General features: G+C 55.8%; 1 protein-coding gene across 1 annotated transcript; it reads left to right on the plus strand.

The window, feature by feature from the left end:
• Window positions 1-526: 526 nt before the first annotated feature.
• Window positions 527-14,333, plus strand: LOC139386597 (neurabin-1-like). Its single transcript, XM_071132281.1, has 18 exons — window positions 527-2,560; window positions 3,299-3,431; window positions 3,625-3,745; window positions 3,833-3,937; window positions 4,037-4,133; window positions 8,975-9,097; window positions 9,255-9,308; window positions 9,713-9,813; window positions 11,300-11,428; window positions 11,541-11,637; window positions 11,720-11,792; window positions 11,872-12,008; window positions 12,081-12,328; window positions 12,434-12,508; window positions 12,640-12,826; window positions 13,093-13,200; window positions 13,479-13,667; window positions 13,933-14,333. Exons 1-18 carry the CDS (start codon window positions 530-532, stop codon window positions 14,131-14,133), a joined length of 4,209 nt encoding a protein of 1,402 aa, XP_070988382.1. The 5' UTR covers window positions 527-529; the 3' UTR covers window positions 14,134-14,333.
• The last annotated feature ends 29 nt before the right edge of the window (window positions 14,334-14,362 follow it).

A 14,362-nucleotide genomic window follows, 5' to 3' on the forward strand; every position in this document is an offset into this window, starting at 1 on the left:
ATCTAGTGTAAAGCCTTCCCAGAAGAGTGGATGATTTTATAGCAGCAAGGAGGGACCAATTCCATATTAAAGCCCACGATTTTGGAATGAAATGTTAGACATGCATGTGTCCACATACTTTTGGTCATGTAGTGTATGTATGGGAAGTTGAGTTAAAATCAAAAGGGGTGCTGTCAAAAAGGGATTGTAATCAAATGGTAGAACCCAATTATTTGTAGTTAGGGAACATCATTGCCAGGCTAATTGTGCATGGCCGGAAGTGTCTGGTGAACAAGGTTATTAGGTAGTTGGAAGTAGGTTAAACAACCATTAAATTACAATTTAATATGAAATAAAGATTTTGCTTCTGCAACCATGTCAAAAGCACCAGTGCCATTCCATGACTTTAATTGTATTTTTTGTTAACTGATTCTGGCCTAGTGTGTTTCTCTGTAGACAGTGGAGTCCTGAACCTGTCTAATCAGGGATACATGCTAACTTGACTCTCCTTCATTGAGCTCCATACCTCTCCACCTGTCTCCAGCCCCAGATGATGCGGACGGACAATAAAGGCCGGAGCGCCTCCCCCCACAGGAACGCCTACAAGTCTGACTTCCACACCATCAAATGCTCCTTGGATGCAGCGACCAGGCCTAGACCTTCTTCCCTGGGCGCCTCAATCCCTTCACCTGGCTCCATGGCAGTCCCTCACACCAGGACTAGCAGTGGAGGTAACCCTGGTGAGGGTACCAGGGGTGGGGCCCTCAGCCCTAGAGGAACTAAGATCAAAGACAACATCTTCTTCCAGATGGACAGCCAACAGCACCTTCTCCACCCCTTATCTGAGGCCCTGCCCAAACACCCTCTCAGCTCCAGCTCTCTCCGGAGCAGTGTGGCCAGCATGTCCAGTGTAGAATTGTCTATGCTAGATAAACCGTCTAAAGCAGAGGAGATAGCAGAGATAGACAGAGCTGCTCTAGCCCAGAAGTTCTCGGTGACCCGGAAGCTCTTTGAGACGGTCATTGGGGGTCAACGTTTAAATGTCAGCCCTGGCAGAGATAGCAGGAGGTTGGTGGAGAGTGGGGAGGAAAGGGGGATTGGGAGTGCAAGGAGCAGGTTAGACAGGGAGCAGCTGACATCCATGTCAGAAAGTGAAGGAGAGGGGGAGAGAAGGAAAGAACTCATGCACATACACATTTCACTACCCAACATAGAACTCCATACAGCCACTTCCTCACTGGACACCAGTTTGCCTACACCCCTTCACCCTGTTAATGGTCACAACAGTGAGACATTTTCCCCTGACGGTAGAAGTCCTACAACTGACCCCTCAGACCGCAGGAGTGTGTACGGTCGAAGTGTGTTAGATGGGAGTGTGTGTGAGAACTTTGTGTTCTCCCATGTATCCAACCTTTCTAGCCCAGCACCCACCTCCCCCCACTCTCAGCCTCCATCCCCTTCTTCCAACTCCCCCAGTCCTCTCACCCCAGTCTCCCATTGTTCTGAACAGACTGACCCCTATAGCCCTAGTAGTCCTAATGCTGACCCCCTGGACAACAGGAGTTTGTCTGAGGGGAACCACCCTAATGACCTTTACATGACCCCTGATGTCCCTTTGACCCCCAAAGAGGGGTCAGGGGCTGGAACTGTAAGGGCGGAGCTAGTGGAGGTGAAGAACGAGTCGTCTGAGAGCGACGGTAACGAAGGAGAGGAGGAAGGAAAGAGGGAGGAGGGCAATGAGAATAACCTGGTGGATGATGTGTTTGAAGAATCCAGAGTGGAACCTAGAATAGTTGAACCTACATCAGCACAAAGAACAGTAGAACCTAAAATGGTTGACCCTACATCGGCACAAAGAACAGTAGAACCTAGAATGGTGGAAAAGAGAACGGTTGAACCTCCAGTAGAACCCAGAATGGTAGAGTGTGTGGAGGGATTCCCTGACAGTCTTGAAGTGACGGAACAGGAAAGTGAATCAGAAAGAGACATGAAACAGCAGGAGACAGAACAGAGGGAAGATCGAATGGAGGGAGAAAACAGACTGATCTGCCAAGAAATAGAGCAGCACAGAGGAGAGGGGACAACTGGAGACTGTGACAAAGTGGAGGTAGAGGTGAAAGGAGATGAGGCAGGAGAGCAGGAGGAAAAGGAACTTGAGGAGAGAGAAACCATGTGCAGTGACAGCAAAGAAAAGACGAGGGAGGAGGTGAGCGAGGGAGAGGAGGAAGCGAAAGAGAAGGCTGGATTGGAAGATGGAGGGATTGACTTCAGGGAAGAAGAGGAAAGAAAGTGTAGAGGGAGAGTGGAAGTGAAGGAAGAGCAGGAGAGGGAAGAGAGGGAGTGCACTAAGAGAGGAGATGAGGAGAATGGATTTGCTGCCGTCCTTGGAATTGAGAATGAGGCCTTTATGGAGGATGGGGAACTGAACTCTGAGTGTCATGACGATTTGGAATGGCACAGAAAGGACTGGGAGCAGCTCTTTATGGAATATGAGGAGATTCCCAGTCTTCCCCATGAGGATGACGATGATGTGGATTCTGCTAAGAGGAGGAAGATTAAGTTCTCTGCAGCACCAATCAAGGTAACACCCCCCCCCCCCCCCCCCGATCACATTGACACTTCCTTCCTCACTCACCCCATTAGGTTTGATAAAGTGATACCAGATTTTTATTTGAGAGGAATTCTGGCCCTCATAATTGGGGAAAGATGAAAACCATGGCTAGAACAGATGAATAGATGGACAATATGAACATACAGCCAGTCTATTCTATTCCTTTAGGTTGAGAGGAGAGAGACAGGATCTCACCTGCTCTGTCAGGTATTCAGCTCAGAATAAGTGATATATCAACAGCTTTTCTCCCCCAGGATGAGTGTTGGCTCCCATGTCTTACCAAACTGCAAGTCAGCTTATTTTAGGGCCTCGTAATGAATTTATTAGTCCAGTAAGGATTTTAAATCTCCCAGACTTCTCAGGCTTTGTGTGGCCACCAGGTATACTGAGAGCCTTAATGGGTACGACACAGTTGGCACACATTTCACAGGGTGTGTGTGTGTTTAGGATTGAATTACTGTTCAAGGACCATTTTGTCTAAGATGTTCTCTGCCTCTGAGATTGAACTGCAGTAGAGCACATGGATTTGCAACAGCTTGTTTCCAATCCCATCTCACACCCCAGTCCTACTGGAGGATCTGCTAGCATAAACAGGATGGTCATGGTGTGCTAGCAGTAACCCCAGAATAGCAGTGGCTAGTCAGGATCCAGACAGCCAAAGACAGGCATGACTATGAAAGATCTAATGGTGTGTGTGTGTGTACTCAGGTGTTCCTGACCTACTCAAATGCAGACTATGACCGGCGTAATGATGATGTTGACCCTGTGTCTGCCTCTGCTGAGTATGAACTGGAGAAGAGAGTGGACAAGATGGATGTCTTCCCCGTCCAAATAAAGAAAGGTTGTGCTCACTCCCTCTGTACTGCTTCCTTTCCTTTATATTCCTCTCTCCTTTTCTCTCTACTGTTCTCTCATTCTCATCGTTTACTCTCTCTCTGTGTCTCTCTCTGTGTCTCTCTCTGCCTCTCTCTGTCTCTCTCTCTAATTCTCTGTTTTAACAGCTCTTTGTCTAACTCCCCCGTCTGTCTGTCTAGGAGTGGAGGGCCTGGGTATCAGTATAATAGGGATGGGGGTAGGGGCTGACCAGGGGCTGGAGAAGTTGGGGATCTTCGTTAAGACCATCACTGAGAACGGAGCTACACAACAGGACGGACGGTGAGAATCTATGGTCAATGATGCCTTTCTAATGGTTAGGATGTGAGTGCGGTGCTGTAAGCTGATCCTAGATTGTGTGTGTGTTAGTATCCAGGTGAATGACCAGATAGTGGAGGTGGATGGGGTCAGTCTGGTCGGAGTCACACAGCTGTTTGCTGCCACTATGCTGAAGAACACCATCGGCACTGTCAGGTATGCAAGCACAGACAGGCTCACGCTCACACACTTTCTCTTTGCAGATTGGTTGTCACTTAACACAGGGTAATGATTTGTCATTGTCCCTCACTGCAGGTTTTTTATTGGACGGGAGAAGCAGGGAGAGGAGAGTGAGGTGGCCCGTCTAATCTATGAGAGTCTGGAGCAGGACAAGACACCGTCTACAGTAGAGGTAGGCAGTGGTGTGACTGGCCCTACGGTAGAGGCAGGCAGGGGCGTGACTGGCCCTACGGTAGAGGCAGGCAGGCAGGGGCGTGACTGGCCCTGCGGTAGAGGCAGGCAGGCAGGGGCGTGACTGGCCCTGCGGTAGAGGCAGGCAGGGGTGTGACTGGCCCTACGGTAGAGGCAGGCAGGGGTGTGACTGGCCCTACGGTAGAGGCAGGCAGGGGTGTGACTGGCCCTGCGGTAGAGGGAGGCAGGCAGGGGCGTGACTGGCCCTGCGGTAGAGGGAGGCAGGCAGGGGCGTGACTGGCCCTGCGGTAGAGGGAGGCAGGCAGGGGCGTGACTGGCCCTGCGGTAGAGGCAGGCAGGCAGGGGCGTGACTGGCCCTGCGGTAGAGGCAGGCAGGCAGGGGCGTGACTGGCCCTGCGGTAGAGGCAGGCAGGCAGGGGCGTGACTGGCCCTGCGGTAGAGGCAGGCAGGCAGGGGCGTGACTGGCCCTGCGGTAGAGGCATGCAGGCAGGGGCGTGACTGGCCCTGCGGTAGAGGCAGGCAGGCAGGGGCGTGACTGGCCCTGCGGTAGAGGCAGGCAGGCAGGGGCGTGACTGGCCCTGCGGTAGAGGCAGGCAGGCAGGGGCGTGACTGGCCCTGCGGTAGAGGCAGGCAGGCAGGGGCGTGACTGGCCCTGCGGTAGAGGCAGGCAGGCAGGGGCGTGACTGGCCCTGCGGTAGAGGCAGGCAGGCAGGGGCGTGACTGGCCCTGCGGTAGAGGCAGGCAGGCAGGCAGGGGCGTGACTGGCCCTGCGGTAGAGGCAGGCAGGCAGGCAGGGAGGGGCGTGACTGGTAGAGGCAGGCAGGCAGGGGCGTGACTGGTAGAGGCAGGCAGGCAGGCAGGGGCGTGACTGGTAGAGGCAGGCAGGCAGGCAGGGGCGTGACTGGTAGAGGCAGGCAGGCAGGCAGGGGCGTGACTGGTAGAGGCAGGCAGGCAGGCAGGGGCGTGACTGGTAGAGGCAGGCAGGCAGGCAGGGGCGTGACTGGTAGAGGCAGGCAGGCAGGCAGGGGCGTGACTGGTAGAGGCAGGCAGGCAGGCAGGGGCGTGACTGGTAGAGGCAGGCAGGCAGGCAGGGGCGTGACTGGCCCTGCGGTAGAGGCAGGCAGGCAGGCAGGGGCGTGACTGGCCCTGCGGTAGAGGCAGGCAGGCAGGCAGGGGCGTGACTGGCCCTGCGGTAGAGGCAGGCAGGCAGGCAGGGGCGTGACTGGCCCTGCGGTAGAGGCAGGCAGGCAGGCAGGGGCGTGACTGGCCCTGCGGTAGAGGCAGGCAGGCAGGCAGGGGCGTGACTGGCCCTGCGGTAGAGGCAGGCAGGCAGGGGCGTGACTGGCCCTGCGGTAGAGGCAGGCAGGCAGGCAGGCAGGGGCGTGACTGGCCCTGCGGTAGAGGCAGGCAGGCAGGCAGGCAGGGGCGTGACTTGCCCTGCGGTAGAGGCAGGCAGGCAGGCAGGCAGGGGCGTGACTGGCCCTGCGGTAGAGGCAGGCAGGCAGGGGCGTGACTGGCCCTGCGGTAGAGGCAGGCAGGCAGGCAGGCAGGGGCGTGACTGGCCCTGCGGTAGAGGCAGGCAGGCAGGCAGGCAGGGGCGTGACTGGCCCTGCGTTAGAGGCAGGCAGGCAGGCAGGCAGGGGCGTGACTGGCCCTGCGGTAGAGGCAGGCAGGCAGGCAGGCAGGCAGGGGCGTGACTGGCCCTGCGGTAGAGGGAGGCAGGCAGGCAGGCAGGGGCGTGACTGGCCCTGCGGTAGAGGCAGGCAGGCAGGCAGGCAGGGGCGTGACTGGCCCTGCCGTAGAGGCAGGCAGGCAGGCAGGCAGGGGCGTGACTGGCCCTGCCGTAGAGGCAGGCAGGCAGGCAGGCAGGGGCGTGACTGGCCCTGCCGTAGAGGCAGGCAGGCAGGCAGGCAGGGGCGTGACTGGCCCTGCGGTAGAGGCAGGCAGGCAGGCAGGCAGGGGCGTGACTGGCCCTGCGGTAGAGGCAGGCAGGCAGGCAGGCAGGGGCGTGACTGGCCCTGCGGTAGAGGCAGGCAGGCAGGCAGGCAGGGGCGTGACTGGCCCTGCGGTAGAGGCAGGCAGGCAGGCAGGCAGGGGCGTGACTGGCCCTGCGGTAGAGGCAGGCAGGCAGGGGCGTGACTGGCCCTGCGGTAGAGGCAGGCAGGCAGGGGCGTGACTGGCCCTGCGGTAGAGGCAGGCAGGCAGGGGCGTGACTGGCCCTGCGGTAGAGGCAGGCAGGCAGGGGCGTGACTGGCCCTGCGGTAGAGGCAGGCAGGCAGGGGCGTGACTGGCCCTGCGGTAGAGGCAGGCAGGCAGGCAGGGGCGTGACTGGTAGAGGCAGGCAGGCAGGGGCGTGACTGGTAGAGGCAGGCAGGCAGGCAGGGGCGTGACTGGTAGAGGCAGGCAGGCAGGGGCGTGACTGGTAGGAGGCAGGCAGGCAGGGGCGTGACTGGTAGAGGCAGGCAGGCAGGCAGGGGCGTGACTGGTAGAGGCAGGCAGGCAGGCAGGGGCGTGACTGGCCCTGCGGTAGAGGCAGGCAGGCAGGCAGGGGCGTGACTGGCCCTGCGGTAGAGGCAGGCAGGCAGGCAGGGGCGTGACTGGCCCTGCGGTAGAGGCAGGCAGGCAGGCAGGCAGGCAGGCAGGCAGGGGCGTGACTGGCCCTGCGGTAGAGGCAGGCAGGCAGGCAGGCAGGCAGGCAGGGGCGTGACTGGCCCTGCGGTAGAGGCAGGCAGGCAGGCAGGCAGGCAGGGGCGTGACTGGCCCTGCGGTAGAGGCAGGCAGGCAGGCAGGCAGGGGCGTGACTGGCCCTGCGGTAGAGGCAGGCAGGCAGGCAGGCAGGGGCGTGACTGGCCCTGCGGTAGAGGCAGGCAGGCAGGCAGGCAGGGGCGTGACTGGCCCTGCGGTAGAGGCAGGCAGGCAGGGGCGTGACTGGCCCTGCGGTAGAGGCAGGCAGGCAGGCAGGCAGGGGCGTGACTGGCCCTGCGGTAGAGGCAGGCAGGCAGGCAGGCAGGGGCGTGACTGGCCCTGCGTTAGAGGCAGGCAGGCAGGCAGGCAGGGGCGTGACTGGCCCTGCGGTAGAGGCAGGCAGGCAGGCAGGCAGGGGCGTGACTGGCCCTGCGGTAGAGGCAGGCAGGCAGGCAGGCAGGCAGGCAGGGGCGTGACTGGCCCTGCGGTTGAGGTAGGCAGGCAGGCAGGCAGGGGCGTGACTGGCCCTGCGGTAGAGGGAGGCAGGCAGGCAGGCAGGGGCGTGACTGGCCCTGCGGTAGAGGCAGGCAGGCAGGCAGGCAGGGGCGTGACTGGCCCTGCCGTAGAGGCAGGCAGGCAGGCAGGCAGGGGCGTGACTGGCCCTGCCGTAGAGGCAGGCAGGCAGGCAGGCAGGGGCGTGACTGGCCCTGCGGTAGAGGCAGGCAGGCAGGCAGGCAGGGGCGTGACTGGCCCTGCGGTAGAGGCAGGCAGGCAGGCAGGCAGGGGCGTGACTGGCCCTGCGGTAGAGGCAGGCAGGCAGGCAGGGGCGTGACTGGCCCTGCGGTAGAGGCAGGCAGGCAGGCAGGCAGGGGCGTGACTGGCCCTGCGGTAGAGGCAGGCAGGCAGGGGCGTGACTGGCCCTGCGGTAGAGGCAGGCAGGCAGGGGCGTGACTGGCCCTGCGGTAGAGGCAGGCAGGCAGGCAGGCAGGGGCGTGACTGGCCCTGCGGTAGAGGCAGGCAGGCAGGCAGGCAGGGGCGTGACTGGCCCTGCGGTAGAGGCAGGCAGGCAGGCAGGCAGGGGCGTGACTGGCCCTGCGGTAGAGGCAGGCAGGCAGGGAGGCAGGGGCGTGACTGGCCCTGCGGTAGAGGCAGGCAGGCAGGCAGGGGCGTGACTGGCCCTGCGGTAGAGGCAGGCAGGCAGGCAGGCAGTGGCGTGACTGGCCCTGCGGTAGAGGCAGGCAGGCAGGCAGGCAGGTCCGTGACTGGCCCTGCGGTAGAGGCAGGCAGGCAGGCAGGGGCGTGACTGGCCCTGCGGTAGAGGCAGGCAGGCAGGCAGGGGCGTGACTGGCCCTGCGGTAGAGGCAGGCAGGCAGGCAGGCAGGGGCGTGACTGGCCCTGCAATAGGTGGGGCAGGCAGGGGCGTGACCGGCCCTGCGGTAGGTGGGGCAGGCAGGGGCGTGACCGGCCCTGCGGTAGGTGGGGCAGGCAGGGGCGTGACCGGCCCTGCGGTAGGTGGGGCAGGCAGGGGCGTGACCGGCCCTGCGGTAGAGGCAGGCAGGCAGGCAGGCAGGGGCGTGACTTGCCCTGCGGTAGGTGGGGCAGGCAGGGGCGTGACCGGCCCTGCGGTAGGTGGGGCAGGCAGGGGCGTGACCGGCCCTGCGGTAGAGGCAGGCAGGCAGGCAGGCAGGGGCGTGACTGGCCCTGCGGTAGAGGCAGGCAGGCAGGCAGGCAGGGGCGTGACTGGCCCTGCGGTAGAGGCAGGCAGGCAGGCAGGCAGGGGCGTGACTGGCCCTGCGGTAGAGGCAGGCAGGCAGGCAGGCAGGGGCGTGACTGGCCCTGCGGTAGAGGCAGGCAGGCAGGCAGTGGCGTGACTGGCCCTGCGGTAGGGGGGCAAGCAGGGGCGTGACTGGCCCTGCGGTAGGTGGGGCAGGCAGGGGCGTGACTGGCCCTGCGGTAGGGGGGCAAGCAGGGGCGTGACTGGCCCTGCGGTAGGGGGGCAAGCAGGGGCGTGACTGTGTCTGTGTACATGGAGCTGGATTGCGTGCCTGGAAAAGAGGCTATATATATATATATATATATATATGCAACCTTGCATTTCTTATTGGTTGTACCTGTGTTGGTGTTTGTGTATCTCAGGTGTTAAATGATGATGGTGTTGTCGGGCTGAGCTCAGTGGAAGAGACGGTAGAAGTCCTCCGTACAGATGATGAAGAGGATGACGAAGAGAAAGAAATCACCAGCTGCATCAGATGCCAACAGGTGTTGAAGTCCATTATAGTCTGAGATGAAAGGCCTTGGGGAGGGGGGGGGGGGGGTACTCTCTGTTGTCCCTCAGTCGGCCTTATGCTCCTCCAACAGCTTCCAGTGTCTGTAGATGTTGTGTGAAGTGTGCATGTGTGTACTGGTCTCTCCTCAGCTCCAGTTAAAAGTCAGGACCAAATCAGACCAGCTCTGCCTAGTGCGGGAGAAGGTAGGTCACTCTGACGAGACTTCCAAAACACATGCTCACTCATTGCTTCCCTCAGAGCAGTCTGACCCATTTAGCTCTGTGTGAGAATTGCCTCTTTAACAGTCTACAGTCTGAGTTATTAACACATTGGCCATGTTCCAATCACATTGAAAACATAGTATGTCTTCTCTGTGTTATCACTGATCTGACTGCATTGATTCAATTTATTTAATGTAGGCCTCTGCTTTCATATATACAACTGTGTTAGATGAGTGATTGAAACATGACTGTTTTTAGGGTGTTTAGAGTGGTGAGTGAAGTGTCTAAGGGGAGTGTCTGGGATGATTCCTAGATGAAGGGCTCATGGTATGGGACTAGGGAACTGGGTACCCACCCACCTGTGTCCATCTTTCTGTCTCCTCCAGCTGAGGGGGTGTGAGGAGCAGCAGGCCTTGTGGGAGAGTCATCAGGCTGAGCTGAAGGAGCGTGTCCAGGATGGAGAGGAGAAGGCTGACAAACTAGAGAAGTATTAATCAAATACACTAATCAACCCTCACTAAGTTCTGATGACGCAAATTGTGGCGACGATGATGAACATGTTGATGAACATGATGATGATAAATTATTTTGTATTTATTATGGATCCACATTAGCTGCTACCAAGGCAGCATCAACTCTTCCTGGGGTCCAGCAACTTTAAGGCAGTTGTATACAATTTTAAAAACTTCCATGTAGTCATGGCTCTATGTAGTACTGTGCGCCTCCCATAGTCTGTTCTGGACCTGGGGACTGTGACTAAACCTCTTGTGGGGTATGCATGGGTGTCTGAGCTGTGTGCTAGTAGTTTAAACAGACAGCTCGGTGCATTCAACATGTCAATACCTCTCATAAATACAAGTAGTCAATCTCTCTACTTTGAGCCAGGAAAGGTTGACATGTATATTATTGATGTTAGCTCTCCGTGTACATTTAAGGGCCAGCTGTGTTGCCCTGTTCTGAGACAATTGTAACTTTGTGGCTCCTGACCACACCACTGAACAGTAGTCCAGATGCAACAAAACTAGGGCCTGTAGGACCTGCCTTGTTGATAGTGCTGTTAAGGAGGCAGAGTAGTACTTTATTATGGACAGACTTCTCCCCATCTTAGACACTGTTGTATCAATACGTTTTGACCATGACAGTTGACAATCCAGCGTTACTCCAAGCAGTTTAGTCTCCTCAACTTGCTTAATTTAGTTGAGGATTAAGGTTTAGTGAATGATTTGTCCCAAATACAATGCTTTTAATATTTGGGACTAACTTGGTTCTTGACACCCATTCTGAACCTGACTGTAGCTTAGTTAAGTGTTGCAGTGATTTCACTTGCTGTGGAAGCTGATGTGTGGAGTCATCAGCAAACATAGACACACTGGCTTTACTCAGAGCCAGTGGCAGATCATTAGTAAAGATTGAAAACAGTAAAGGGGCCTAGACAGCTGCCCTGGGGAATGCCTGACTCTACCTTGATTATGTTGGAGAGGCTTCCATTGAAGAACACCCTCTGTGTTCTGTTGGACGGGTAACTTTCCATCCACAATATAGCAGGGGATGTAAAGCAGTAGATTATGATCAATAATGTCAAAAGCTGCACTGAAGTCGATCAAAACAGCTCCACCGTCTTTTTATCCATTTTGCTCAGCCAATCAGCAATTTGTGTCAGTGCCGTCGTACATGTTGAATGCCCTTCCTTAACAATCTTTAATCTCTTTACTGTGAAATAGCCTTGTATCTGGTCAAACAAAAGTTTAGTAAGGGTTGGGAACAGGCTGTTTGAGTCAGTAAAGGGTGCTTTGCTATTCTTGGATAGTGGAATGACTTTTGCTTCTCTCCAGGTCTGAGGACACACTTTACTGTAGGCTTACATTGAAGAGATGGAAAATAGGAGTGGCAAAATCGTCTGCTGTCATCCTCAGTAATATTCCATCTAAGTTTTCAGACCCAGATGATGAACATGATTCGTTGTCTTCTTCTAGGTACTGGCAGGAGGCCCAGGCTCTGTGCAGGATTGTGAACCAGCGATTGGCTGACACCCAGAGCCAATTAGACAGCCTGGAGGTGAAATACAGCAAGGCCAAGAGACTGCTGAGGGAATTCCAACACAGGTGAGCTCTGGGTAACATAGTTAACATGCCCCTGTAGGCCAATTGGTAATATTCAATGCCTGTTTAGAATGTCTATTTCTCTGTGTTTGATGGTCCCTCTGTCCATGTGCAGGGAGAAGGAGAGCGAGGGGAGAGAGGAGGAGCTACAGAGAGAGATGGAGGAGAGCGAGAGGATACATGGAGAGACTGTGGAGAGACTCCAGAGACGGGTGAGACTGGAGGAGACACCATCAACTGTAGTGTACAGATGCTACCTCAGTGAACTAAGCATTTCTTTCTCTGTGTGTTCAGATAGGTCTACTGGAGAGAGGGGAGATGGTCCCTGAGAGTGACAACCAATCACTGGATACCTCATTTGCCTCAAGTAAGACACACTACCTGAGGGGCAGTGTGTGTGTGTGTGTGTGTGTCACGCAGTGCCTCTCAAACTGTGTGTGTTTCAGGTGCAGACTGGAGCATTGCGGTGCCTGTGACAGATCTGTTAGACACCAGCGCTCACAGGGCCAGAGCACAGCTCGCCCAAAAAGCCAAGAGACACCCTCCCTCACGAGACAAACTCAGAGAGTCCTTCAGACAACAGGTCAGACACACACACACACACACACACACTCTCCTTCCAATCACATACTGAATGTTCTATCACTCCCTGTAGGGTGAGGAAGACCATATTCAGAGCTGTGGCGGGAAGAGCCAATCACTGACTGCGATCGCACCACGAGAGACGGGACGATCGGTCTCAGCAGGCGGTCACCGTGTCCACTCCAGCACATCCTCTCTGTCTGCCCTCACCTCCAAGCCCCACCCCCCCTTTCTTCTCACCCCCCAGCCAGGCCAGTCCCCCCCTAAAGAGGACAAGTCATCTACCACACACAAATCAAAGAGGAGATTCCCTGACTTCAGGTAGGGCACACCAGACCTCTTCAACCCCTAACCCCCTTTCCCATAGGCGCTGTGTGTAGATCTGACAAGCATTATGGTAATTGCCCCACCTCCTAACCCCTCTAGCGGCCTCCGCAAGTCTCTGAGGAGAGGGAGGAAGTGTGAGGAGAAGAAGAACAAGGAAAGGCCCCTGGACCACAGGTACAAGAAATAACACACTACTGATCTAGCAGAGGAAACGGGTACAGTCAATACTATGCACCCACACACATTACATTTGTTCTTTCAGTGTTTCTAACGGCCCTGTATTTGATTTGTGTTCCTGTCTCCAGGGGTTTATGTGTTAACCTGATAGATGCCCCCAGCGGTGGTGTCTTTCCCTCTGTCTCCTCCGTGCCCTCCTGCCTACCCTTCTCCTGGTTCGGAGAGCGAGGGAGGGAGAAGGAGAGAGGGAAGCTTAGGTCTGTCTCCAGCAGCAGTCTACCGTACATGACCACCGGAGGCAGTAGAGACTGCCAGGTGAGAGGGGAGTCTTCCATGTCAGACCACCCTGGACTTTAACTCTAATTTGGGCTCAAAGCACTTGTCCAGCTTATTCACTGGCTCAGTAACTTAGCTTATTCACTGGCTCAGTAACTTAGTGGCTTATTCACTGTTATGTATTGTATTCTTATTTCACCTGGGGCCTTTCATGTTATACTCTCCTCTACATGCTCTTGACTGTGTGTGGTGTACCACTGTGCACTTCCGTGTGTGTCAGTCACAAATGTCTTTGCTCATTCTAGAGAGTGAATGTAGGAGACACAGGTAGTCCCAGCTCTGCTCTCCTATCAGGGATGCTGTCAGATCTGTCTCTCTCTGCACACTCTCAAACTCCCACCTTCTCATCAGAGGTGAGTCTCCTGCTCTCTCCGTCTGTCTCATGTGGTCTCCCTTCTCTCTGTGTATCTCTGTTCTCTCTCTGACCTGATTTTTGTTCTAGTTTTCTACTATGCCCTGATTAAGTTCTCTGTAGCTCATAGAGCTGGATAGGATGGTAATTCACTTCCTCCTGAATGACCCAGAATGGGATGGAATATCATTACGATGTTAGTTAGTTTTTAATTTAGAAAAGGTTTGTTATACATCTTACTGTTGGGTTTGTGTGTGTCTGTCCCATCCATCTCCATAGAACCTGGATGATGACTCTGTCCCAGTTGGTAACGATTACCAATGGCAAAGCCGACCCCTGGACCAATGGACTAATCAGCAAGTCTGTCTGTGGTTGATTGGCATGAGCATGGACCAATACGCGGCCCAGTTCACAGCCAATGGTGTGGATGGGCTGCAACTTCTCAGTCTGGACAACAACAAACTCAAGGTAGTTACGGGAGTCACGGGCCATGTCTCAATACTGACTCGTCTCCTCACCTTTTGTCCTGATAATTGAAATCATAGACAGTCTATGGTTGATATGACTAAATGGGTTGCCCTTCCTCCGGCTAGATCCTTGAGGAGAAGAAAGGGGGCTAGAGTATTGCGACACAGCCCTAGATTTAGATGAATGAGTTCATTCCATATGGAGCAGCCCACTGTGGCACAGAAATTAAAGTCTCGCTCTCTCCTCTCTCCCTCCCTCACTCCAGGCTCTGGGTGTGTGCAGTCACAGTGACCGTGCTGCTCTGAAGAGAAGGCTGAAGGAGATGAGGAAGACTCTGGAGAGAGAGGAAAAAGAGAGAGCAAAGGGAAAGGAGGAGAGGGAACATGAGAAGAGGATGAAGGAGGAGAAGGAGAGAAAGGAGGCCAGGCATAGTGGTAAAAAGGTCCGAAACGAGTCCCTCTGCTAAAGTCTGGACCCTGACCTCTAATCCCTAAACCCGGAAATGATCTTCAATCACAACTTTTTGTCTAAGTCCTACTACTATTAGGTTAATCTCATGCATTCCAGCCATTAGACAATCAGCTATAGTCTCTCTCTTATAAACTCTCTACCAGCACAGAAACGTCAGTCTCACTGTTAGTCTTCACTGTGACTAGTGAAATATACTTTATCTGTTTTGTAACAGTATTTATGTA

This window comes from Oncorhynchus clarkii, chromosome 28, assembly GCF_045791955.1.
Source record: "Oncorhynchus clarkii lewisi isolate Uvic-CL-2024 chromosome 28, UVic_Ocla_1.0, whole genome shotgun sequence".
Lineage (NCBI taxonomy): Eukaryota > Metazoa > Chordata > Actinopteri > Salmoniformes > Salmonidae > Oncorhynchus > Oncorhynchus clarkii.